A 24,603-nucleotide genomic window follows, 5' to 3' on the forward strand; every position below is an offset into this window, starting at 1 on the left:
CTGTAGGTGTTCCCAGGAGCCTCCAGCAGTGACTGACGGCCTCTGATGAATATGAAGCAGAGCAGGCTGAAAAACAATACACTTCTTTGCAGTTACTCCTTGCTGAGAAACAAAAATTGAGAGTTCAAAAAATTTGGCAGTGAAGCTGTTCTATAAAACAATTTCTGAGTTAATCTTCTTCGAACACCCTGTCTGTAATAGAGCTTTGTGCTTTGAATTCCACTTCATACGGGGCGTACGCATGTGTCTGTGTGAGGAAGAAAACAAAAAAGACAGAGCCTCCTTCAAGGCACCTACACTAATTGACTCATTTTTCAGAAGTGGCCAGAGACAGACAGACAGACAGACACTTGTGAATTGTTAAAGGCTGCTCATGTATAGGCAGTGTGAGAATGTAACCGCTATGCTGGGCACCCTGGCAACTCGGGGAGGCTGTTTTTAAAGAATGCATTTGGCAGTGGAAATAACCCTGAGATAATCCTTACAGCATTAGCCCAAGGCTGTCATCATTACTTAGACTGGGGAAATAAGAAAGCGCTGACCTGCAGTTTTATGCAGCCATGCAATTCACATTAAAGCGTGTGTCTGCCTGGAAAGGCTCTGCTTTTTAGGTGGTGTGCTCACAGGCACTGCCTGGAGGTCTCACATTCGCTCACTGACACCTGCAGATGATATCTCTGTCCTCATTAGGAAGGGCTAGCTACAGAAAAAAAGCTGAAGTGGCAGAAGTGTGCCTGTGTGTGTGTGATAGCCCACAGTATGCTCCTGCCTGTGGAATGATAACGCAATTTACATATTTTTATCATTTGTCATTGAATTTTCAATTGATTTTAATACATAGATGGGCAAAATACATTATATATTTGTTTGAAATACTGCATGTGTCAATCTAAATGATATATGATTAACACATCACAAAAACTGAAAAAAAACACAGGAATCATAAAATACTGGACTGATAAACCCAGCAACCATTTAAATAATAAATTCTTTCCTTTAAAAGAATGTTTCACAGAAGGAGCTGGTATGTTGAGCCTAAAGTCTTTCACGACACAAAGATGGCTCTGTTTTAACTTCCTAGATCACCATGGCAACAGATGCTGCACAGCTAACCTGAAGAAGAAGCTTCTGTTCACAGTTTTGGATTTAAGTTGTCAATTCTGTTTCACCAATTTCTGACAGTTCTTTCTGAGAAATATAAATTCTTAGCTGAGAAAATGCGCTATATTGGCAAACCTGTTGAGATGTACCACTGAACGAAGCCATGCAGTTCCAGTATTGCAGACTTCATGCGATGCACTGCTATGGGAACCTAGTCATTCAGTTGGTGATGCAGAACAAAGAACAAAAAATATGTTTGGCTCTGACTTGCTGCCAAGTCTGTTTTACACTGCAGCTAATAGAACACAGAATAGAAAATTAAGGAGTCAATTCATATTTGTCACAGAAAATATTCAGTCAGTGAGATAATTTTCACTTTGATTAGGCCAAAAACTAAAGTGACTTTTATATGTCTTTAATTGCATAAATGCACTTCTGGAGTACTATGTTTAAATGAATGAGGTTAAAGTTTAAACAGGTCTAATGTGCAGCTGCCACTGAGTAGTTAAAAAAAAAAAAAAACAACCAAAAAAACTTACTTAAAGACCACTTTTCTACCAGCATTCTTCTCTTGAATCATCTGTAGCAACTGCGCTTTTTGCTGTAAAATAGTTTTTTATTCCTCATAGCTCTCCATTATAACAACCTGTTCCTCTTGACTGAAGTGGCCAGCATGTCATCAGTCCATTTAGTGCAGAAGAAGAGGCAAATGATGTGTCTAACACCCTTTTTCATTGGAGTGGGCACAGAGCCTGGTGAAAGAAAGCCTGGGACAACAAAAAATAACCATCATCATAGTTATCTTTGATTAGGTTTTTTAGGTTTTGGAAAGCCAGCTAAAGCAGTAAGTCAGTAAGTGTTTTATGTAATTTTGAGCAAAGTAATGTCATCAGCATTTTTTTCCCCAGTTATTGGAATCTTTGTTTTTTCAATGATATCTGATAAAATATGGTAATTCAAAAATGACATCATGAGTAATAACCAATCAACACTAAAGGGTAAATATTGAGAAATTCTCTGTTAATTAAACATATGTAAGGCATAGATAAACTAGAAAAGTGCAGTACTCTGCCAAGGCTGCTCATTCCTTGTATCATTTCTGATGGCTGTAAAGTGGATCCAGACTATGAGCCGCATCCCTGCAAAAATCTAATCACTCGGTCCTTGTGTCCTTTCTGACCTTCCCTGAAAATTTCATCCAAATCAGTCTGTCTGTTTTTGAGTAATGTTGCTAACAGACAGACAGACAGACAGACCAACACAAATCGTCGCAAAATTCTGCCGAGGCTCCTCCTCCTTGGCGGATTAAAAATATTTTAATGACATTTTGCGTTAGAGTCTGTCTTCTTTTGACACTGGAATTTTTGATTTTTGTCAAATGTATCTCGGTTCCAAACATTTGTTTATTGTACATCTTGATTACTAATAATAGGTATCGGTACCATTAATTACAAAAAGACTAAATCCCATCATTTATGGCTTGCTTTCATTCTGAATCAGGTGGAATTTTATTCACACTGGTCAAAAGATTTTAATTGAGGATGACAGTGATTTTTATCAGCAAATTTCTTCTGACATTGGCCATTTCCATCAAGTACTCACATATGTTTCTTTTTTTCAAACAGAACAAAATCAACTGATCAAATTTCAAATAATCTGCTGCTATCAATGACAAATACGCAAAATTTCCAAATTTCTGACACTGCTTGTTGCACTTTGCTTACTTTTTAAAGTTATTTTTCCATTAGAAGTAATGTAAATAACAAATTGCATTGTGTTCACATACATCTGCTTTTGCTTCGTTACTTAAAAGGTGTAACTCAATTTTAAAAAGTTATCTTCCAGTGTATTAATCACTCCATGTGAAGCCAGTTTGGGTGTACGGTGCCAAACAAGTCTTATATGATAAATCTTGACTCTTAACCTTTTCCCACGTTTCTATTTTACAGCAGTTAGCCCAGTGGGACATCAATATTAAACATGCTTCCCTGCAGTGATGAATATTTCTCTTTTAAAGATCCGTATCAGCTGACTTGCTATGAGTTAATGTTTGATTATAAGGTGCCATAGTGAGGTGTGTGTGTGCATGAGACAGAGCATGAATGTGTGTTGAAGAGTGGGTGGTTTAACGTGATCGTTTATGTTTTTGAACCCGTTTCACATGTTCTTGTCAGCGTACTTTTCAGCTCATATGTGTGCTGCTAAGTGGGTGTTGGTGTGCAAGCCGCTGTCTGTGTTTATGTGTATGCATGTGTTTTGCCCACTCACAGCCTATCTTTGTCCACGCTGTGATATCTACAGTAGTCCATGTCTTTGTTGGGAGGTTGAAGACGGGCCAAGAGAAACATGTTGAGAATTTAATCTTTTCAGGGAATTCTATCTGTTCAAACCTGCAGTGTGGTGCGTTCAGAAGAAGAGCAGCTTTGCTGTTTTCCTGCGTCTGATTTCTTGCTGGAGCTGCTTCCGTCCTGCAGGATGTGTGCTTTAGGCTGCAGGGGAGTGTTTCAGCATCCTGTGCTGTATGGCCTCAGGGAGGGATTGGACCTCCTGGGCTCTTACAGCACATCCTCCTTCTCACGCTTGTTAGCCAAGCAGTGCACTCACTCCCTGAAAGCGCAGTAAATGCATGCTGAATCTCTCCATATGACTCGTGTTTTTCTCTGGCACACAGCTTGGTTTTGCATGTTCTCCTTGCTCCATTAACCTTTTACTCAAAACAAGTGTTGTTCATGCCCTGATACTCGCAAAATACTTGGCATCGTGTTGCCTGATACTTGTTATGCAGCATTTTGAGCAATCAGAGTGAAATGGGATCTTCCTAATAGGAATCGTTGGACCGGCAGGGATTCAGCATCTTGCTCAATGATGCACTTACAGTAAATGGTACAGTTTTATCCTGTGACATGTACCTGTAGCATCTATTACAGCTTATTTATCTTTACATATAGATTTCTTTGGATTGCATGTGTGAGTGTCAGGAGAGTCATAACGTTAAATGGTAAACTGCTTGTTTCATAGTACACACATTATAGACATCAAACAACATAGTTTTCACTGCAACTGCAAACGGTCTCTATAATATAACATTTCTACATTAGCGATGTGAAAAAAACTCGCATCAGACCTTATAAATGGCTCCTTTGGGCTTCACTCTCAATGCTTTGGTTTCATCACAGTAGTAGTAACAAAAATAAGGCTTACTTTGAGGACACACCATCAAATTTTTAAAGCACCCCAGTGCAAAAGTTGGAGTATTGGTGAAGAGCAGGCTTTTAGGAGTGACTGACCCTGTGCTGTAGCAATAGAAGGTGAAGTGTGGAGTGTCACATTTAGTCCATTTGCAGCCTGTACAGTTAAAATAGTGCACATCCTGTAAAACTAATTATAATTTGGAGAGCTCCGATCTGCATTTGTCTGTCCTACATTTTTTGAAGTCATTATTAAATTTAGGTACACTACTGTTCCAAAGTTTGGGTCATCCAGGCAATTTTATGTTTTCCATGAAAATGGAAATGTTCCTCTGTACCCCTATGGAGATATTCCATTAAAAATCAGCCATTTACAGCTAGAATAGTCATTTACCACATTAACAATGTCTAGACTGGATTTCTGATTAATGTTATCTTCATTGAAAAAAATGTTTTTCTTTCAAAAATAAGGACACTTTTGAGCAGTAGTGTATATGGATAAACTAGCTTGTGTTTGTTTAAGGTATGAATAAAAAAATCTCCAGTTTTGCTTTTTTTTATAAACTCTTCTTTTCTCCCTCTGTGAGCTGTTCTCCTTAACCAGCTGTTTCTCTACATGGTTCGAACGTGTGAGCATGATGGTGATCCTGTTGAACTGCGTGACTCTGGGCATGTACCAGCCCTGTGAGAACATTGACTGCTCCTCAGACCGATGCCAAATACTAAAGGTAAGCACAAGCACATATTCACATTTGTATGAATGATTTTACCATTCATTTAGAAGAAGATCCCATGAAGACACAGAGCATCCATGTCTGTGCATATGTCTCAAAACCAGCTTGTGTTCTTGGGATTTTTGTGATGTAGTAATTTTAGGATTTGTCTATTAAGTTTTTTTTCAAACTCTATAAACAGTTTCTTAAATTCAATGTGTTTTTTAGCATATGTGTAAAAATGACATTGATATTATACATGTAAAAAAATAGCAGTTTCAAATAAGAAAAGATATATACAAAGAAGTGTATAATTAAGAACACAAGTAAAGTTGTGCTATGTCATTTAGAATCCAGAAGCGTGTCTCTGTGGTCAAAGAGGGGTTGCCATGGTTTAAAGATGAACTGTAGACCCACACGGTGTGTGTTTAATTTTGTCTACTGAATAAAGAACATCTCTAATCCAAGCCTCATGAGATGCAGGAGTTGATGGATGACTTCCAAAGAAGTAACATCAATTGTCTAGTCAGTAGGACCAAGGAGGCTGGAAGGTCTGCTTTAATTTTTGGCAGGATCACTGCATCCAGTATTACCCCAAAGAATGCTGCTGATGCAGATGGAACGAAGGACACCTGAAGTAACCCTTGATAACAGTTCAGACATACTGGACCAGTGCTTATGAGATAGGAAAGACCAAAACAAATGAATAAATGAGGTGGGAAATTGTCATCACCTGCCACAAACAGGGTTAATATTAGGATAAATTTGACAGCATGTAAGTGCAGTGCAAGATGCTGTATGAGCCTCATTAGTTTCTTTTCCTATATCGTGCTCCTATGATGTTTTGACAGCTCTGAAGAGAGAGGATTCTCTCATATCCACCTGGGATGATATCTTCTCACGTAGAAGGTGGAAATATAAAAGCATTAATCCAGGGTCTTAAAGACTGAGAGGGAAATAACTGGGTGATGTTTTTAGCCTCGGTTAAGCTGTTGGTCCATTACTCTGATCCAGAGTAAAATATCTTTGCAACTAATGATTGGGTCATTGATGTCAGGATCCCCACAGGATGAACCCTAATGACTTTGGTAATCCCTGACCTTTCCTTTTACAGCACCAGCATGTTGATCGGCTAAATTTATAGATGATATATACTGAACATCAGCTCTGTCACGGCAACTGTACTAATATTAGGATTTATCTGAAAGTATTCTATTAATCAATCTGCAGCCATTGAAGTAGAGTCCTCAAAATAAAACTGACAAGTTACACAGTAATGGTAATTATTGAATGTGTGCACTCAAGAGAAAAAAACCTTCTTTTAAATTGACATTAAAAAAAAAGATCTGCTTGATTTAAAAGGCTTCTCTCAGCAGTAAGCATTTGTGTTGGTCCCACTGAATGTACTTCTGCAGCATTAACGTGATTTTATGAATTGATTTGACTTATTTCCAAGGGTTTGGTCTGACCTAATTTAATCGAGTTGGGTCAACAAATTTTACAGTACCAAGTAAATGAAGTTGATTAATTGCTTAATCTTGAAATATAGCAGATTATTAACTTAAATAACTTCATCTAAATAATAACCTTTGAGTATAAACATATACACAGAGTAATGTTGAGGAAAACCCCCCACAAATTCATAAAGACATCCACAACAACATATACGCCAAATTCAAATAAACATGAGAAACAGGGAAGCAAAAAGCTAATAATGTATTTCCAGTAAGTTGGCACATGTATCCACCCATTCCTAAATGCTTATTTAACAGATAAAGATCACACTAATTCACATGCACACACATCCACATGCCACTATCCTTTCTCTCAGCCCTACCTCACCTCACTCTCCTCTCACTCTCTCCCTCCCATGCTAAGGGTCTGAAACTCCTTGCACTGACTCACTGCTGGCATGTGGTCTTTATGGTGCAGCGAGCATGACTTTCTCACGCACGGCATGTCAGCAGCTTTCCTTTTCATTTGGCAAGACATAGAATACCTTCTCACTTATGTCAAAGGTGGCCTGAGTGGGTGTGTTGTCCGAGTGTGTACGCTTATGTCTTTGTTCTGTTGGTGCAAGGCGCTTTTTGAATCACCCCCGAACTCCAGTTTTTCACAGTCTCACATCACACATCATACGGCAGCAAACACACACACAGTAGATTGATTCTGCTCTCTAGGGGAGGTGGCTGTTGAGTTGGACCTAATGGAATTTCTCCTCCGAGTATCTATAGACCCTATACAATATCAGCATGGATTTAGTGGGCTAAAGCCCCACAGTCGATACTTTCCTCTCAGAAAATCCGTTTTTCAATGCCACGATTTCAGTGCTGGCTCACCAGCAAAATCTATGCGCTCTAATAAATGTGAATGTCATGCCCTCCACCTCCACCTCTGCTTAGCTGCCAGCTCTCCCGCCTTCTTGTTTCCCTTCATGTGGCCCTAAGTGAGGTGTGTGTGTGTGTGTGTGTGTGTGTGTGTGTTGCTCCCATTGGACAATCAGCTGAGTAAAGACACCAGTGTCAGGGGAGTGGCTCACCTGTTCCCAATCAGCACCTCCTGCCATAGAAGATGGGCTCGGATCGCCATTCCATGCTGGACTGTTACTAACACTTAGTCAGTTCAAGTGCTTTTAAATCCTTGCTCCAGTGTTTTATATAATAATAATAAATTTTATTTATAAAGCGCTTTTCCAATAACTCAAAGACGCATTTTTGTGCTCCTGGTAACCTGCTTTTTCTTCTGTGTAACAGTCCGTGCTGCTGTCTGTCTGGTCCTCTCTGCTCGCTGTGCACACACTCAACCTGCTTGGATTCTGGCTCATATCTGGATCCATTTCCTCTGGATCTGCACCCTGGCACTCTCGCCCTGTGAGACCCTCCATTCACACATCATTCCTCCTCCACCCGCAGACCCCAGCCGCTCCCTCTATCGCCGATTGTCAGCTTAGTAGATTAGTTAGTGTTGACCTTGTTGCACATTCTGTTCTGGTTTGTGTAAGTGTAATCTGTCGTTGGTTCCTTTTAAAATTTTCCTAGCCTTGTCGTACTTGATTCAGGTTAGTTCCTCACCTTGCATACATGTTAACTTCTTAGTACTAAGTATACTAAGGCTTCTGTAGTTCTGGTATAGCCCAGCTCACCCTGTCAGGACTTTTTTCTTGCCAGTACTGTGTCGTGTTTCACCGGTTCATTCCCCTGCAGCTTCCCACTCCAGGCCCCCCTTTCCCTCAACTTGCTTCTTGTCAAATCAAGCAGTTTTATATCCTTTTGGTTTGCTGTGTTTCTCTGTCTGCACCTGGGTTCCCTGACTTCTCATGACAGTGAACTTAAAGACCTGTGGAGGCTTCACTCAGCGTCAGCTACGCTATGTTTTTGATTGGATGAGTGGCTAGGTTGGTCCTGAAAACTCCTCTTAGAGGCTTTATGCAGTTCTAATGCTTTGTTTTTATGTGCTGAAACATCTTCCAAACCAAAAAGCAGTTTCCTTCACATTTAGCTTCCCTCTAGCTGCTCTGTGACCTGAATCATGGAGAATCTTCACAGACATCAGAGATTGTGTAAATGACCATAGTGTTTTCATCTTACTGAAAAAGAAATGTAAGAGAATCGATAAGAAGCCCTCAGAAACAGAACTGCATGCATATACTGTCCATCAGAAATTACAAATTTAAATGCATGCTAAATCCACCAAGCCAGTGCACTTGTGTCTTAAAAGGTCTCTTAAAGTAGCAACATTTATTGATCTAATAATATTCTGATTCAGATTTAAAATGTACTTTGTAGAACCAAAAGAATTTCAATACTAAAATAGTTTAACAATGGTTTGCTGTTTGTATGGGTAGATTTGTAAAAACATAGTATCGTATTGTAACAAATACAAAGAAAGTGGTGATCTTTGATTTAGAGACATGAAGTTTAGTTTTTTCAGAAACTTGCAGTCTTTTCATTTTCAGTTAGAGACGTATGCTTAGTGACACATTTTGTGATAATTGCCAGTGTATCAGCTGGATACATTAGTGGATAATTTATCTGTACAAAGACACTTGCCCACATACTGTTGTATCTTTCCGATTTCTTCTTTTGTTTCAGAATAACATGAAAGCATAATGTTTTGAGGAAGATTATCTGAGGGGCTAAACTGTTGCCCTATTGACGCAGGATGTAAAATGATCTGTAAATGTATTCTTCATAACTGCTCCAATTCTGTCCAATATCCAAATTTGGAAATTCATTATTACAAGACACAACTGCAATGGTAGCGTTGATTGAAGCCGTAAAAATATTTTCTATATAAGGATGTCTGCTGATTAGTGGCAACAAATTTCAGAACAAAAATGCCAAAGATATGATGAACATTTAGAGGTGGTGTTAGCATTAAATATGTTGCTTCATTAAACTAGCTACTTTTCTTTCTTTGGTCTTGATTTAACCCCTAAAAACACACGTCTGTGTAAATCAAAGTTGCACATCTGTTGTCTTTTTCTGTGAAAACGATACCTTCCTGCCCTAAAACGCTTTAGATATAACTCTACACCATTGCTTCCTCTAGAATACGTGGATTTACTGTATGTAGTACATTCCTCTGTCTTTACTCACCCATACATGCTGGCTACAGCTGGAATACATCATCTCACCTCTGACTCAGCTACACAATACCACATTTTAATACTGGACTATTTCAGCCATATATTGTCAAAGGAATCAGAAATAATTCAGAAAAAGAATGACACAGAAAGCCCCACTCCACAGGCTGACAGGATTGATGTGTTGTGCATGAAACCTGGGAAATTCGAACCTGTGTTTTTGGTACGGTAATGTTAACTGCTTATTTTGGCCATTATCTGTCTTCTAGCATATAAAAACACCATATGGACATGTTAACAGAAACACGTGACTGTCTCTCTGGTAGGTCTATAATAATGCTTTCAGTGTGACTAAGGATGGAAATGTTGGTCAACTGGTTTATTCCCAAATCTGAAATACCTTATCAACGATTACATAGTTTATCATGAATTTCAATGCAGTGAATTGTAACTTTAGTGATCCCTTGAATTATACCCCAGTGCTGCAGCTGTGGAGACAGAGACATGTGAAAGAAAAACAAAACAGAGTGAGAGCTATGAGATAGACAACAGCAGAAATGTCAGAGCAGGAATATTTGTTGGAGTTTTCATCTCCCTTGGGTTAGTGAACTTTACCAAAGGTAGCACCTCGTCCATCTTTTTGATCTGACAAAGGTCAAGGTTGCAAACTTTGACCATTCCTCCACATTAGTAGTCCAGCATGACATCCCTACACTCCTCCAAGACTTATGAATAGGATGCCCAACAACGATCCACATCAATGGTTCAGATTCAGATCATGTTGCCTACAGTGTCTCCTGCTGAAAATCAAATTACAGGCAACAGCAAGCGTGTTAGTTCATCTCTAATCCCCCTGTATACACAGAAAAGAACAGCAGCTAATCTAGGCTTTTTGCTCACAACAGCAATAGCATGCATTAGCAAGCTGAGATCTTTGATTTATTCAGACTTTTTTCTCTCTCTTCTTTTAATCAGATGCTTGATTAAAGCTGGGAGTAAAGTGGGGAGATGTAAATGTGGGGTTTATCTCTGATTACTGCTCAAACAAATTATTTTCCATTACCCCATCATTTAGGGAAAACTGCTCAGTTGCCGAGATGGTCAAGGGTGGGGCCTGAAGGAAGTGAGGAGAGAAATAGAGATTTCCTAGAGAGAAGATGATTACCGATATGAAATTGGCCAGGAAATGGAAGAAAAATACAATTAAATGGATGGAGGACAAACAGAAGCGAGAGACCAGAGACGAGGTGAAGGTTGAGGTCTGGTTTGGCTTAGTATCAATTTTATAAGTAGTCTAGTGAAGAACTTTATCCTAATTCACCTCCACTAAAAGCTAAATTTTGTAATTAAAGTAGTCCAGGGTGATCAACTTATCCCCAAAATAGCATTGTGGTGATGTCATAGAAACAGCTGTTTCTGAGAGGAATGAACTTGCTGATCTGTGTCCTTTAGCTAAATGTACAAATACACATGGCAGTTTCTCAGAGCCCAAGGTCACATCTTCCAAAGTTTCAAAACCCAAAGATATCCAGTTTCCTGACAAATGTGACAAAGAGAGGAATCCAGTCATTACGCCTGAGAAGCTGACACCAGTGGATTTTGTTTTCACTTGGAAAATGGCAATTCATTTTGAAAAAAGGTTGTACGAAAAAGTCTCTAAAAAGTCAACAGAAAACGAATCAGCCACTCATTTAATTTGAACATTTGTTTCAAAGCCAAAAAGTGCACTACCCAGTCTCAACAGCTGCCAAGACTTTGACTTTAAAATCCATCTCAAAGTGTGTTCCTGAATCATTGTGATTGGAATCACATTTGTAATTTGTGTACATCATATGTCACTACATTAGCTGTTGTTTATCTAAGTACAGCGTTCTAGACTGTGAGCAATCTTTCAAGAAAAATCAACCTAAGTCTAAATTTGAAGCAGACTCTCTAAAGAATCTGCGGGATTTGCACTTGACGCTCCTTAAAAACTTGATAAATTGTGCATTTGGACAGCTCTCAGCAGTATGAAAGTGTGGGGAAAGTCCAGACATTTGGGCTCATCTGGCTGGAGCAACCTCGAGATGATGGAAAGCATACATCTTGGCATCAGCCCTAAATGCCCATTTGATAAAGATGACTCAGGCAAACATAGCAGTTCCCCCATGCCACTGTATGTTGTTGACAGTAGCCAGGATGGATCTGTGGACTCCCAGTTCGGACTCTGCCATCAGCGTGTTGCTACAGTTTCATAGCACCAGGTGGTGTTTATCCACTTGTTGCTGCAACTCAGTCATTAACCACTTCTTTTCCAGGTTGTTCACTTTAATGTGCTGTACCAGTTTTTGTAGAGACAAATTTCACTTATATGTCATCTCAGTGGCTTCTGTCTTTTTCTGCAATACACAAATACAAAGCAATGTCTTTTTGTGTTCTCTCATTACAAGGTGCAGACCTGTAAATGATGTCCCTGCCTCAGATTCTGATCATTTGAATCATATTTAGAGCCCATTAGATGGGAACTGTACGGCAAATGTCGATACTACAAAAAAAGACTCAGAATTTTATTTTTATTCTTTTTCAAAAGATCCAGGTTGTAGTCATCTAGTAGCAGAAACATTTTCCTCCTTTTCCTTTCTGACACCTTGTCTCTCTGTCACCTTATGTCTTTTTGTTAGGCCTTTGATGCATTCATCTACATCTTCTTTGCTCTCGAGATGGTTATAAAGATGGTCGCTCTGGGAATCTTTGGCCGGCGCTGTTACCTCGGGGACACATGGAACCGGCTGGATTTCTTCATTGTCATGGCAGGGTGAGGACCTCCTTTCTCCTTTATTTGATCCCTTTTCCATAACAGGACATTCCCATGGATGTGAACAATGAAGCATTTTCTTCCAAACACGTCTAAAAAGGGATACATGGTAAAATGAAGATAATTCACAGTACAAAAAGTGTAGAATAAGAAAAAGGAAAATTATTATTATTATACATGTGTCAGATTAGATTTGGACATTCTGTTTACTGTACCTATTCTTTAGTCTCATGCTAGATGTTATAACAGTTGAATTCCATGTCTGAATTATTTGAAAGTTCAAATATTTAATTATGATTGATCATGGTTCTATTTAAAGGCAGAGCTCCAAATCCCTTTTTTGCGCTCAGCCGTCTTTGTCTTCCAGACAGTCCATCATCCATTGTGCTACCATTGTGCATTGCCAAGCATGTCCATGTTAAATATGAAATGTGTCATCAAATATTAACATGTTGATAGTCACTGGCTCTCACCTGGGACATGTCTGCCAATAAGGCAGCGATGATACAATTCAGCTCAGCTAATCACTACAATCTAATTTAATGAATCAGCTGAAATGACCCTGCCATCTACTCTGCATTGCTTCTTACTGTTACTGATGTCTTGAATGAATATGAGCCAAAACCTTTGACTGGTGGAGTAAAATCATTTACACCGACTGATTTTAGTCTTTATGAAGAAAGTTTGCACATTTTACCACAAAACATGTGTGTAGTTGTTTTAAAGTTAGGTTTTTAAACTCTGACTTCTACTGAACTTGACATTTGACATAGCAGTTCTCCTAACACTAAAATGATGTGTGATTTTGTGCATTCACTTTACACTTAATAGCTTATAATTTCTCCCTCTTTACATCTTGCTCGGTGCACCTGTCTGGGCCACCTGTTGCAGCATTTTGATGGCAGTCTCCTGCTCTTACTGCTCACATTTACCTTTGAATGTCTTACCTTTGAACACGCTTTGACTGCTTTGAGTGAAGTAAGAAACAGAATTCTCCGAGTTCTTTTAAAATATTTAATGATCAGGACTGGCACTGAGGATATCGCTGTCCAAAAGCATGCAATGTGTGAGCATTTCAAATGATACAAACATGTGTCGGAGAGCTTCAGTCTGTCATCATAGCGCTGTAGCTTCTGTCAGAACACATGAAGGGGACTTTCTCATCTGTTCCATTCAGTTCATTTGGTCCTGACCAAAGGGAATACTGCTGCCTTCAACTTCTGGTCTGTTCCATGTGCACATTGACTTATTACAAACAAACCAAGAGAAGCTGACATGAAATTACACAGACTGGCAAGTTCCTCATTTAATAGTTGCTAAAGTCACTGCAGTACTGAATTATCACAACTGTCAGACCACTTGATCGTGACGTCCCATCAAAATCTGCTGCACTTTACTGTGCTTATTGGTTTTATCTATTCTGGTATCATAAAGAGCTCCCATAGAAAAGAATGAAGATGAGCATTATTAGTCAAGACTGGACCTCATGTTGCACAGGTAGACTACATCAAAAAGCGACTGCTTTTGTTGTAAAATTATGAGGGGACTACAGAGGATGCGTTTGGATTGAGGCGTTGCTACAGAGCACTGTGATTCATTTTTACCTCTTGATATATCATGGAAAAGACCCACTTATGTGCTGGCAACCACAGATGTTAGACAAATCACTTAGATGATCACTTTTATTGCAGTTTAAAATCAGCAGATGGATTGTAAAGGGTACTCTACACTTTTTTTTTTAAGTTTTAAGGTAAATGATATGACCACACTGAGATGAAGCACATTGATGTTGGTGCTATTAATGACGTTGCTTTTCAGATGTTTAAAAATCTACATTTTTAATGGACTGAACATGGCTCAACACACCAAATGCTGTTTTAAATCATAGGAGAGCAGTGGCATTACTGAGCCGGTGCCTGCATGTGATGCCTCCATGCTGATTGTCTGCTTCAGGGGACTCTGCCGCCCCTCTGTGTCACACTCCTTTATCTGGCCACTGAGCAACTCTTGCCTCACTCATTTGTGCCTCCTGCCCTCCCCTTGCTTCAAGCCCACTTCTTAGCATTATTAAAATCATGCAGTGGGTGGGGTTTGGTTCAGAGCTGAGGTGAAGCTACACTAATGATCAATAAGCTCTTGAATTCTTGCTAAAGTCACATAGAGCCTCATAAAAGTCTGTAATGCTGGTCTGATTGTATTTCTGTTGGTTTTTACATGAATTCTGATTTTGAATCAAATTATACACTTGTGCAAGCACAAAATTGGGTCTTGTAGAATTTCTATGTTGCTGAACAAACCCGAATAAATCAACAATCGTATTTGTAACCAAATTTAGTGTATAATATAATATAAATATTGTTTCCCTCAGTGCCCCTGATTAAGATCAGGCAGTCCATGTTTCAATGTCTGCATCCAATTGGTGTTCAGTATTAATATAAGAGCACTGCAGTCTTCAAAGTCCTTGTTGACAGGCTTTCAGTTTAACCAGCAAATTTAGTCGCTGTGAAATTAGAGTTGGTGACATAATAAAGAACACAGCAGAAAACGCTCTGGCAAGAAGCAAACATTTCCAAGGCTGAGGTACCAAATTATCACTTGGCACACATTAGAATTAAAGCAATTAACATGATTTGATGACTCAAAACAATCAAGTTCCATCCTATCATTTTTATGCTTCTGACATTTCTAAAGAGATCATTAGCATGCAGGGTGGTGCCCCCCCCCAACGATCAGTGAATGGATTCCTTTTAAAGGTGATGATACCACCTGGTTGCCTGAGTAAAACTGTGTAAAAGTGTCACATCTGTGACTCTTGGGAAGCTTTTTAAAGACACATCATGGCAGAGAGTTTCAAAACATCTTAATTAACTTTGACAGACTCTGCGCAGGCAAATGAATAGAAAAAGGAACATGATGGAGTGTCTGCACCAAGGCCCAAGGACTCCACCATAATTCCAAATTGGGGGATTCACAAGAAGTGGATTCAATCGCTTTAAATTGAGGCACCAGTGGCTAAGATAATCTAAATTTCTGTATGGTTCAAGGTCCAAAGTGCTGGATCGTACATGTCCAATAATAAATACTCAAACCCTCAAACTTAATGCCTTGAGTTTGCACAATGACTTGCACATGTATGTAGTTTCTGGTTGCGCTCTGACACTGTCTCTGCACAGAAAGAATAGTGAGATAATTATACAATAAAGTGTGAAATGGAGAAATGTAGACCTGAAGCATAAAAATACAGTTCAATTTGCAGCATGCTTGGCAAAACATGACATATAAGCCAGTGCACCGGCTTTGTAGACAGTCACCAAATCCACTGCTAGGAAAAGCTCCACATTACAAACCTCTCTGAAGATGGCATTACTTAATATAAACACAACTGTTCCTATTCGTTTTATCACAATGTTCAGATAGATCCATGATGCATTTGAGGTACATCAATGAGAATACGAAAGCAGTATCTTAACCCTTAGAACCAGATGGAAGCATTTTTACATCCAAATCCACATCCCTTTTTCTCAGTTGAATTGCTTTCAGAGTGGTTTGTGCAAAAATAATCAAACCTGATCATAGTTACAACCTGCATACACTTCTGTGTTGAGCTCCACAGCCATTACTCTTGTTTAAATTACTCATGAACTCATAATTGCACACATATGTTAGTATCAGTGAATGTAATCCTGGCCATATGTCTGGTGGTGCAACATGTTGACATCGTATCACAAGAAAGAGCAAAACCAAATCCTCCATTTACCTGGTTTCCTAGCTTTGCAAGTCGGCGGTTGTATGTGGACACTTCAGTAAATAAAATAAGGATGTCTATTTCCATTAAACATACATTTTATCAAATTTCTGAGTCATAAAGTATCCCATTCTAATGGTTTTGATACTGCCCGATTCCACACAATTTCCCTTACAGTTCTGAAAATACATGTCTACTGCCAGCCTATTATGATTCAATATAATAAGATGCAAAACATGAAACCTTCAAAATGGGATTTTATTTTTTTCTGGATTTAAAGGCTAATATGAAAACAAAATTGCAAGTACTAACATATTATATGACAGAAGATCTGAATAACCTTGATTGTTCAGTGGATATAGGTAAGAGCTTAAAAAGCTTAGAAAACTGCCCTGAAAATAGAGTTCATTTGTAATTCATTCATTCAAATAATTATTTTAACACCATGTCAAAAGAAACTATACTGAAGATTTTGATATTCATCTCACATCTTTCTTAGATTAATTATTGATTTTTTTCCTTTTTATTGTCCCCTGTAGGTTTTCACCATTTTAAATTTGACTTTCATTTTTCCATCTTACACATAATTCCCCCCACTGCCTTTTTAAATCATTCTCTTCTTTTTTCCCTTTAAGGGATGGTGACAATTTTCAGTTTTACTGCCATGGTTTCTCTAGATTTCCCAACTTTCTACACTCCTAACTACAATGTTCCAGCCCCTAGGCGAGAGACGATACTACTGCCACCATCTTGCTTTCACTTAACGTCTGATCTGATCCTTTTTTTCTACCCTAATGCCACAATTTTAGCTCATATGTCTTTCTTCGTTCCCCATCTTCTCGTCTTTCCATCAGCAGCAGCCACAGAGACCTGTCACCTCATCTTTGTAAGCCAAATCCCAATGCTCACCCCACGAATGAGGGGTGTGATAAAACGTTGCACCCCTGGGAACTAGTGTACTGCAAACACAGAAGTAGAAGAGCTGCAGGAAAGGGATTAAGAGCAGTGTGAGTTCCACACCAGGCTTTGCCGAGCTGGCCTTTGTAGCTGAACCAGAACCTGCACACAGTCAGATTGTAAGAAACAATATGTGAGCCGGATGTTTGTGTTTGTGGAATAGGCAGGTGGCCAGTTCAAAACCAAGAGTTTGCTTTTTGTGTGAATTCTCCCTCAGACACCACCTCCTGCGGTCAAGAATTTTAATTCTGACAAACAAAATGCCATCTGGAAACCTCACTGGAAGCCTCATAATATATTCTTGCATATGATTCGGTTAGCTAGATAATTTTTTGTGTCCAATGGGATGTTTAAATTAAAATACTTTTCTCTGACTTGTTTTGCTCAGAAATCAAATTTAGATCCTAAATTGTCAGCAGTATGACAGTACCAGCACACTTCCAGTAATGGACATGAACAGTGAGGATGTGTAATAATAACCAAGTAATGCAATAAATTGAATTCCTACCAATACAAGAATCCCACAATAAACATATTTTACAAATATTTAGATATATTTAGCCATTCCCCCTTTTTACCTTTTTATTTATCACGACTATCACATTATCTTACCCTCCCATGTGGATTCATTGTAAAACCATCATTGTGGGGGTAGAAGCCTGCATAGTAAAATAAAGTCATTGAATAAGCTCTTAAAAGATAAAATGAGATCAATTTCTTCTGAATCAGGAATCAAAAATTCAAAAAATATCTTCATCTGTAAAAGATGATTGGAAGCCTTGAGGGACAAGCTGATAATTGATGTCTTTTTCTCATTGAGCAACTCATCTCAGTTATTTGCTCTTTCATCTTTCTCTTTCAGCTCAAGAAGTGATGGCAGCTCTGTTATGCACAACAAAAGCGGTGCCATAGGATATCTGTCTCTCTATATTCACATCTTATATGTGGTGATTATATATACAGCGCTTGCTCTTGGCTCTCGGTTGCAGTAATAACATTACTTCCAATGAGTGACGCTAATCCTAATCTGTTACAGCGCTCTGCCACTATGTTTGCCTGCAACGAAGTGGACAGGGAGCATTTGGGAGAGGAAAAAATTACACAGTAAAGCAAGAGAAGGCATTAGAGTGATAGGAAGTTGTCTTTTCCAGTCTTTACTGTTTAACTGTTGGTGCCTGCCATCATTCAGCATTAGGGCTTTTCTTTTGTTGTTGCCTAAACAAGGAGGTTGGAGGTTTTGTTGTAGAGACATTGCTGGTCAAAAAAAACACACAAAAAACTTTTGCTTTTTTCTGTCTTCACTGTAACAGCTTTATGTCTCCTGTTGTCTCCCAGCCTGATCCCACTTTAAAGCAGCAGTAGACGAGTTTTTGCTTTAACTTATCATTATGAAGTGAATGTTCAATGCACAATGTAGTGGATATAAAATAACAATGGAGATTACATCAGAGATAAGACTGGTTTCTGATAAGCCCCAGTTTTATGATGCAGTTATATCTACCTCCTATTAGATAAGGCTTGATCTATGGTGGAAAGAACAAATGGACCAACTGTGGAAACTATAAGCAGAAGAAATCAGATGCCTGTTGTTGGAGGAGGGAAAGAGAGTGAAGAGGGAGAGTGATGGAAACTAAAACTAGAGTGAACCTCGGACAGACATTCACTTGATATAGAGAGCTCTGATACTTTCACGACCTTTTAGTTGGCATCATTTTGACTCTATCAGTAGGCAACAAAACCCGCCCACTTATCAATACAATCAGGGGTTTACTTTGCCTTTATCATAGAACTGACAGCAGGGCTTCTATTTCAGATTAGGATTCTACACTCACCAGCCGCTTTATTAGGTACAAATGTGAAATTTTCTTATATAAAGCTGCTGCATTTATGTGTGTTAACGATCCCATTAAGACACATAATAAACTTATTAATGATGCTTTAGTAGCAGCACCAGGTACTACATTCATATATATTAGAAAGGGTAGGCAAAATATGGAGAACACTTTTAAATGCAGTCTGCTAGTGAACCACTACCAACAACTATGACCTCAATAATAAATATAAGGTACCATTATTGTAATTTTAACAATGTGAAAACTGATAAAAATGCAAAAGTTTCTTAAAAGTAGAATTTGTGGCAGAGGTGTTGTTTTGGAATGCATTAGATGATGCAGGTGTTCCTAATAAAGTGGCCACTGAGTGCATTAGTTGTTTGTTGCTTTGAATAGTTAAACAGGTTTTTAGCAGTAGCTTTCCTTTTTCTGATAGCGGTGTTGACCATTTTATGTTGCAGAAAGCAGTTGTGTCAGCAACTGTTGCTACTTTAATTGAGCTTCAGTTTGTGGACAAAATTATGGCCTCATCAATTTTGACTTTCACCTCAGAGATGTCGGTGAAATCAAACCTGGAATCCACCCTCTCATCAGGTATTGTTTCATTGTGTTTGTGCATAAATGCATACGTGTGCATATTGTGCATTTGAACCTATGTGCCGCCTTTTGTGACAGTCTGTCATTGGGGATAATGTTAGAGAGGCTATCGGTGAGTGCAGGCTGAGCTTTTCACCTCCTCTCTCAGGAACCATTCAGCCCCTCAGCTCCTTCATTCTCCCTTCACATTCCCTATCTGTCCACAACACTCAGCAGAGGAAGCAGGAGAGGAGGTGAAGACGTGCTGTGGGCTGAGAACCTGAATGAAAAATACAAGCAATCTTGCTGAGAAAGGAAGGGACATCAAAGCGTAATGCCAGGGTTCATAAATTTACACATTTTACGCTCAAAATGCATTTTTATCAAACCTATTGTAAGAATGACAACCAAGAATTTGTCCTTGTTGCTGAGGCTGTGGCTCACTTATTCATCTGTTGCTCTGAGCATTCCCCGTCCTTGGTGAATCACCACTGCTCATTGGGCAATCTCAGTCGGCTAATTGCTCACTGTAGTGCCACTATTGTTACAGCTATAGATGTTGATTGCATGATTGGCTTCTGATGGGCAAAGCTGCACAGAGGTTCGACTGCTGAGAGATTCACCACAGTGGCAAATGATCATGTCGAATAAGTTCTTTCTTTACAGACTGGAAATGCATTTTTTGGCCTTTCGGGGAGAATTTCTCAAGTATGTTGGTCCTTACAGATAGGATATATCAGCTTTCACACACTGTTACCTTAGATCTTGAATTATGGTTTAGAATGATTGTACTAAAACCATTTATTTTATGGAACAGAGCAACATAGACATGAGAGTAATTTCAATTAGTCCCCATCCTTAGTGAGATCATCATGTAGTGTTGAGTGGGAGATCCTACTTGTGTCTGAACAAACTGCACCTTCCTTGTGTTTTGCCATCTGTTTTCCACAGTTCTCGAATTGTTTTCATGCTACACATATGTAAATATAAGTTTGCAGTCCATATAACAAACATATGCTTACAACATATATGTTAACCATCTCCTCCGTACGTGATGCGCTGCCAAACTTTGCACCGGTAAGGGAGCAGATGGAAGGCCATAATTGATCTCAGTCTGAGCTGGCAGAATTATATGTACTCATATATCAAATGTTCTCCCTCTCCTTTAACAGAAAAAAGTGCTGTCCACAGTTGTAGTTCTGTGAAATTGATGAAAGCAGTCACATTTTTGCATAAAGGTAAAAATAACTGTCTGTGTTCCTTTGTTTTCTGACTTCATGATCAACTATGTAAATTACAAAAAGTTCTATTCTGAAGGCAGATCTACTATGTATTCATCGTTTTACAAGCTGACACCAACATATCATCTGCATAAATGGTGATTTTGAAACACAGAGTTCAGCATATCTTCATTTGCCAGCTCATTAAGTGCACTTGCAGCCATCTAATCTAACAGTTAAATCTTAAACCAACAAAAATACAGATGGACATACTGAGTATTGGAAAAATAAAAAGATCTGAATCTCAGTAATAAAAGATGTACTGACTTTGTTGCACTGATAGTTAACACAAACAGTTCTTTGTTTTATGCAAGGTCAAATGCCTGCTGTTCAACTTAGAAATAATGCAGTTAGGGTGGTACAATTTTAAATCATTCGTCATTTATGTGAAATTGCACAAGGTTGTATTCACCTCTGTTGTATAATGTATGATAGGAAGGAACAGAGGATAAGAAGTGACAAAAAAAAAAACCTGCCAGTGCGACTACTACAACTTCAGTAGACAAATGGCTTTCACCTTTGACAAGATATTCACCCATCTGTGCATATAACATGTGGACATGTGTATGAGCATCTGTGCGCCGCTGGAGATGTAAAAGTAGCTCATTAGAGCTCCGACACCACACGACACCCTGTAGGAATGTGAGAATGAAAAACAATACACACACACCGAGCAAACACACACACGTGCACACTCAGAGGACAACACAAAGCAGGTAGGGAGGAAATAAATAGGACTGGAGAGATTATGAATATAAGTGATACAAAAGAAGGAGACTGAACGTGGAGTTTGTGAGGTGGAAAGTTAATAGAAAAGATAAAAGAATCGGGCAGGAGGGAAAAGGTAAAGAGTGAGAGAGGAGTGAATTACAGCTTCTGTAAATGATTGTTTTGTGCTCACATGTCTGTGTGCATGTGTGTCCCTCTCTATCTTCTCTGACTTGCAAACCACTTCTGGGACAAAATCTACTGCATCCATTAATCTCATTTTAATAATTGATGCCATCTTCTCCAGAAGGAGTTTAGCCTGGACTGCTGGCATAAAATGAGATGTTTAGTGCTCTCTGGTAATTGCCGTATTAGTTTATTTTTGCCTATTAGACCCGTGTATGTCCAGTGGAAGGGCTTAAATGCACATTATCTATTTATTTGTATTGTGCTTTCCAAGGCTCTCCACTGTATTAGCAATTCGATATGATTTTACAAATTCATGCTTTAAACAGACTCTTAATGCTTGTGAGCTATAATGTCTGTGCATCTAAGTGTCATGTCCACATCTGTCAGCCACTGCAGCAGATGGACACCTATGCCTCAGAGCTTTAATTCCTTATTCTGGCACGTAAAATTAGCACTGATCACATGTAGGATGAGCTACTTTTGCATTAATCACATATAGGATTATCTATATGTGGCACATGTAAGATATGCATGTAGGATTTAATACTGTAATACCTGTAAATTATAGTATAGATCACATTAATGTCAGCATCAGGCTTCCACACAGAGCAGCTGATGTGGCTGATGTACCCTTTTTTTTAACCTTGTTTTTTTTTCTTCTAACTGCTACTGATTTCCACATCCCTTCAGGTTCATGATTCTGCCCTGTCTAATGTGCTTAACTCTGTCATTTTCCAATTTAAATCAGTCTTACACATCTGTACATAACACTAATTTTAGCTCAATTATGTGGCAGTGCAAATGTAACGGAACACAAACAGAATTTTCTTTTCCTAGAAACAAGCATGAATATTTTTTGTTAGGAACTGATGTCACGAAAATGTAGGAAAAGCCTCATGCGGCCACAGCACATATGCAGACAATGCACTTTGTGGTTAAAATTGCACCGGTTTACAATCATAGGCACCATCGAATATGAATTTGGAATTGAATTAGTTAATTAATACTTCATATTGTATATTAATAATTCATCAAATCTACTTGTATTGATCAGTGTCATTATCGCAAGTTGTAAACACTGATTTCATTGATCTCCAGTTCCCAAACAAAGAAATACACTGTAGAACCAACAGTAATTATACAAAAACATTTATTAACTAATATTACAAACAAACAATGAACAACAGTGATGTAACAAACAACAGATAAATGAATGAATGAATAAATGCAGATAAACTGAGTAACTGTGATCGTCACTGGAAGCAGTTGATAACGCAGTGATCAGTTTAGAGTCAGTTTGGAATTGGAAGCCAAATTTCTAAGTTCATCCATTTATCAATTCATCCATCCATCCATCCATCCATCATCTACACTGCTGAATCCTCTTTAGGGGCTGGAGTCGATCCCAGCTGACCCCCTGGACAGGTCACCATCTATCACAGGGTTACACAGAGAGACAAACAGTCACACTCTCATTCACACCTACGGACAATGTAGAATCATTAATTAACCTCAGCATGTTTTTGGACTGTGGAAGGAAGCTGGAGAACCTGGAGAAAACCTGGGAGAACACGTGAACTCCACACAGAAAGATCCCAGGCTCAGGCCGGGACCCAAACTGGGGATCTTCTAAGAGTCGAAGCTCATAGTTATGAAGAAAATGTTGGCGCTATCGTATTAATAAAGTTAAGTTTCAAAGCCCAACTTTCCGTAAAACATAGAAAAAATAAAGCCCAGCTTAAATTGTAGAAAAGTATCCTTAATAAGCCCAAACTAAGTAGTCAGAATGTGTGTAAAAAGAATGCCAGCATGAAAATAAGTACAAAGAATTCAGTTTTTAAGCCATCAAATGAGAACCCAATTTTAAGCCCAAAGTTGCATTCCAGTGACTATCTTTTATACAGAATGTTTTGGAGTCAAATTCAAATCCGCATCAAACCAATTGTGAATGTGTTCCTCCCACGGGGTGGTGTTGAGCTTCACTGTCCAGGAGTCAGAGGCCACTTACTTACTCACTTACTTTAAGATCATTCCTCAGACATATGAATCCATTTGGTAAATGTCTATGATGATTGAAGATCTAAAATCTCACTAAAAATGCGATTAAACTGATATCAAACATGTTATGTTTATCTAATACGGTTCCTGAGATAATCAGAAGAAATGTAAACCTGCATACAAAGTGGGGATTTTCAGGATATATGAAAGTAAACTTCTAAAATAACTAAGTATACAAGCATATATATTCAACAATAAGAAAATAAGACTTTGAAATAGGAATATATATGCTCAGGATAAGAGTCTCTCTGTGTCTTTTAATGCAGTGACAGAGGGAAGGGGGGTGTTTGTGTATCAGGTGTGAGTCTTCACCAAATACTTCAGATCTGATGTGTTTATCTTCACTACTGGTCGTGATCAACCTGGTATCACAGATTGAAGCCAGATGTGTTCATCACTCCAGTGATGCTGAATGTCTTTATTTTGAGGATTTAAAACTGTTCAGTTAGTTGTGGTAAAGAAAGTTCTGGTTGTTCGGGAGAGAGAAAGGTCAGGAGGTCACAGTGAAGAATGTCTCTTCTTCAGAGGTGGGGTTTTCTTTATTATTGGCACTTTCTGACCCTTTTCAGAGTCTGGTGGAGGTAGGAGACATCCTGTTGTCTGTAAGAGAGCCATGTGTGGTCCTTTAGTAGTAAACAAATGATCAGCACATGTTCCATTTAGATGAAAGTTTTAAGTTAGCTGTCTTCTGAAGTGGTTTCTTATCAAATTTACAGCTGTGGAAAGGGTCCCTGGATTCTCTGTGTGTTGCTTTGGAACGTTCTGCTCCTTAGTCTGCTACACTAAAAAGTAGATCAGTAAACATATCAGTAGAGAAATATAAAATACTGGGAACTTAATTACATTGGTTTTATGGAAAGTGTCGCCTTTGAGGTGA

At 38.7% G+C, this 24,603-nt stretch overlaps 1 protein-coding gene across 4 annotated transcripts in view; it reads left to right on the plus strand.

Moving 5' to 3' along the window:
- LOC111587353 (voltage-dependent T-type calcium channel subunit alpha-1I-like) overlaps window positions 1-24,603 on the plus strand; it is a 277,496-nt gene that overhangs the window by 125,076 nt on the left and 127,817 nt on the right. For all 4 annotated transcript variants that reach the window (XM_055010174.1, XM_055010175.1, XM_055010173.1 and 1 more), the window contains exons 3-4: window positions 4,905-5,017; window positions 12,248-12,381. In XM_055010174.1, the coding sequence (XP_054866149.1) occupies window positions 4,905-5,017; window positions 12,248-12,381 (247 nt within the window). The remainder of the gene's footprint in view (window positions 1-4,904; window positions 5,018-12,247; window positions 12,382-24,603) is intronic.

Source organism: Amphiprion ocellaris, chromosome 4 (genome assembly GCF_022539595.1).
Source record: "Amphiprion ocellaris isolate individual 3 ecotype Okinawa chromosome 4, ASM2253959v1, whole genome shotgun sequence".
NCBI lineage: Eukaryota > Metazoa > Chordata > Actinopteri > Pomacentridae > Amphiprion > Amphiprion ocellaris.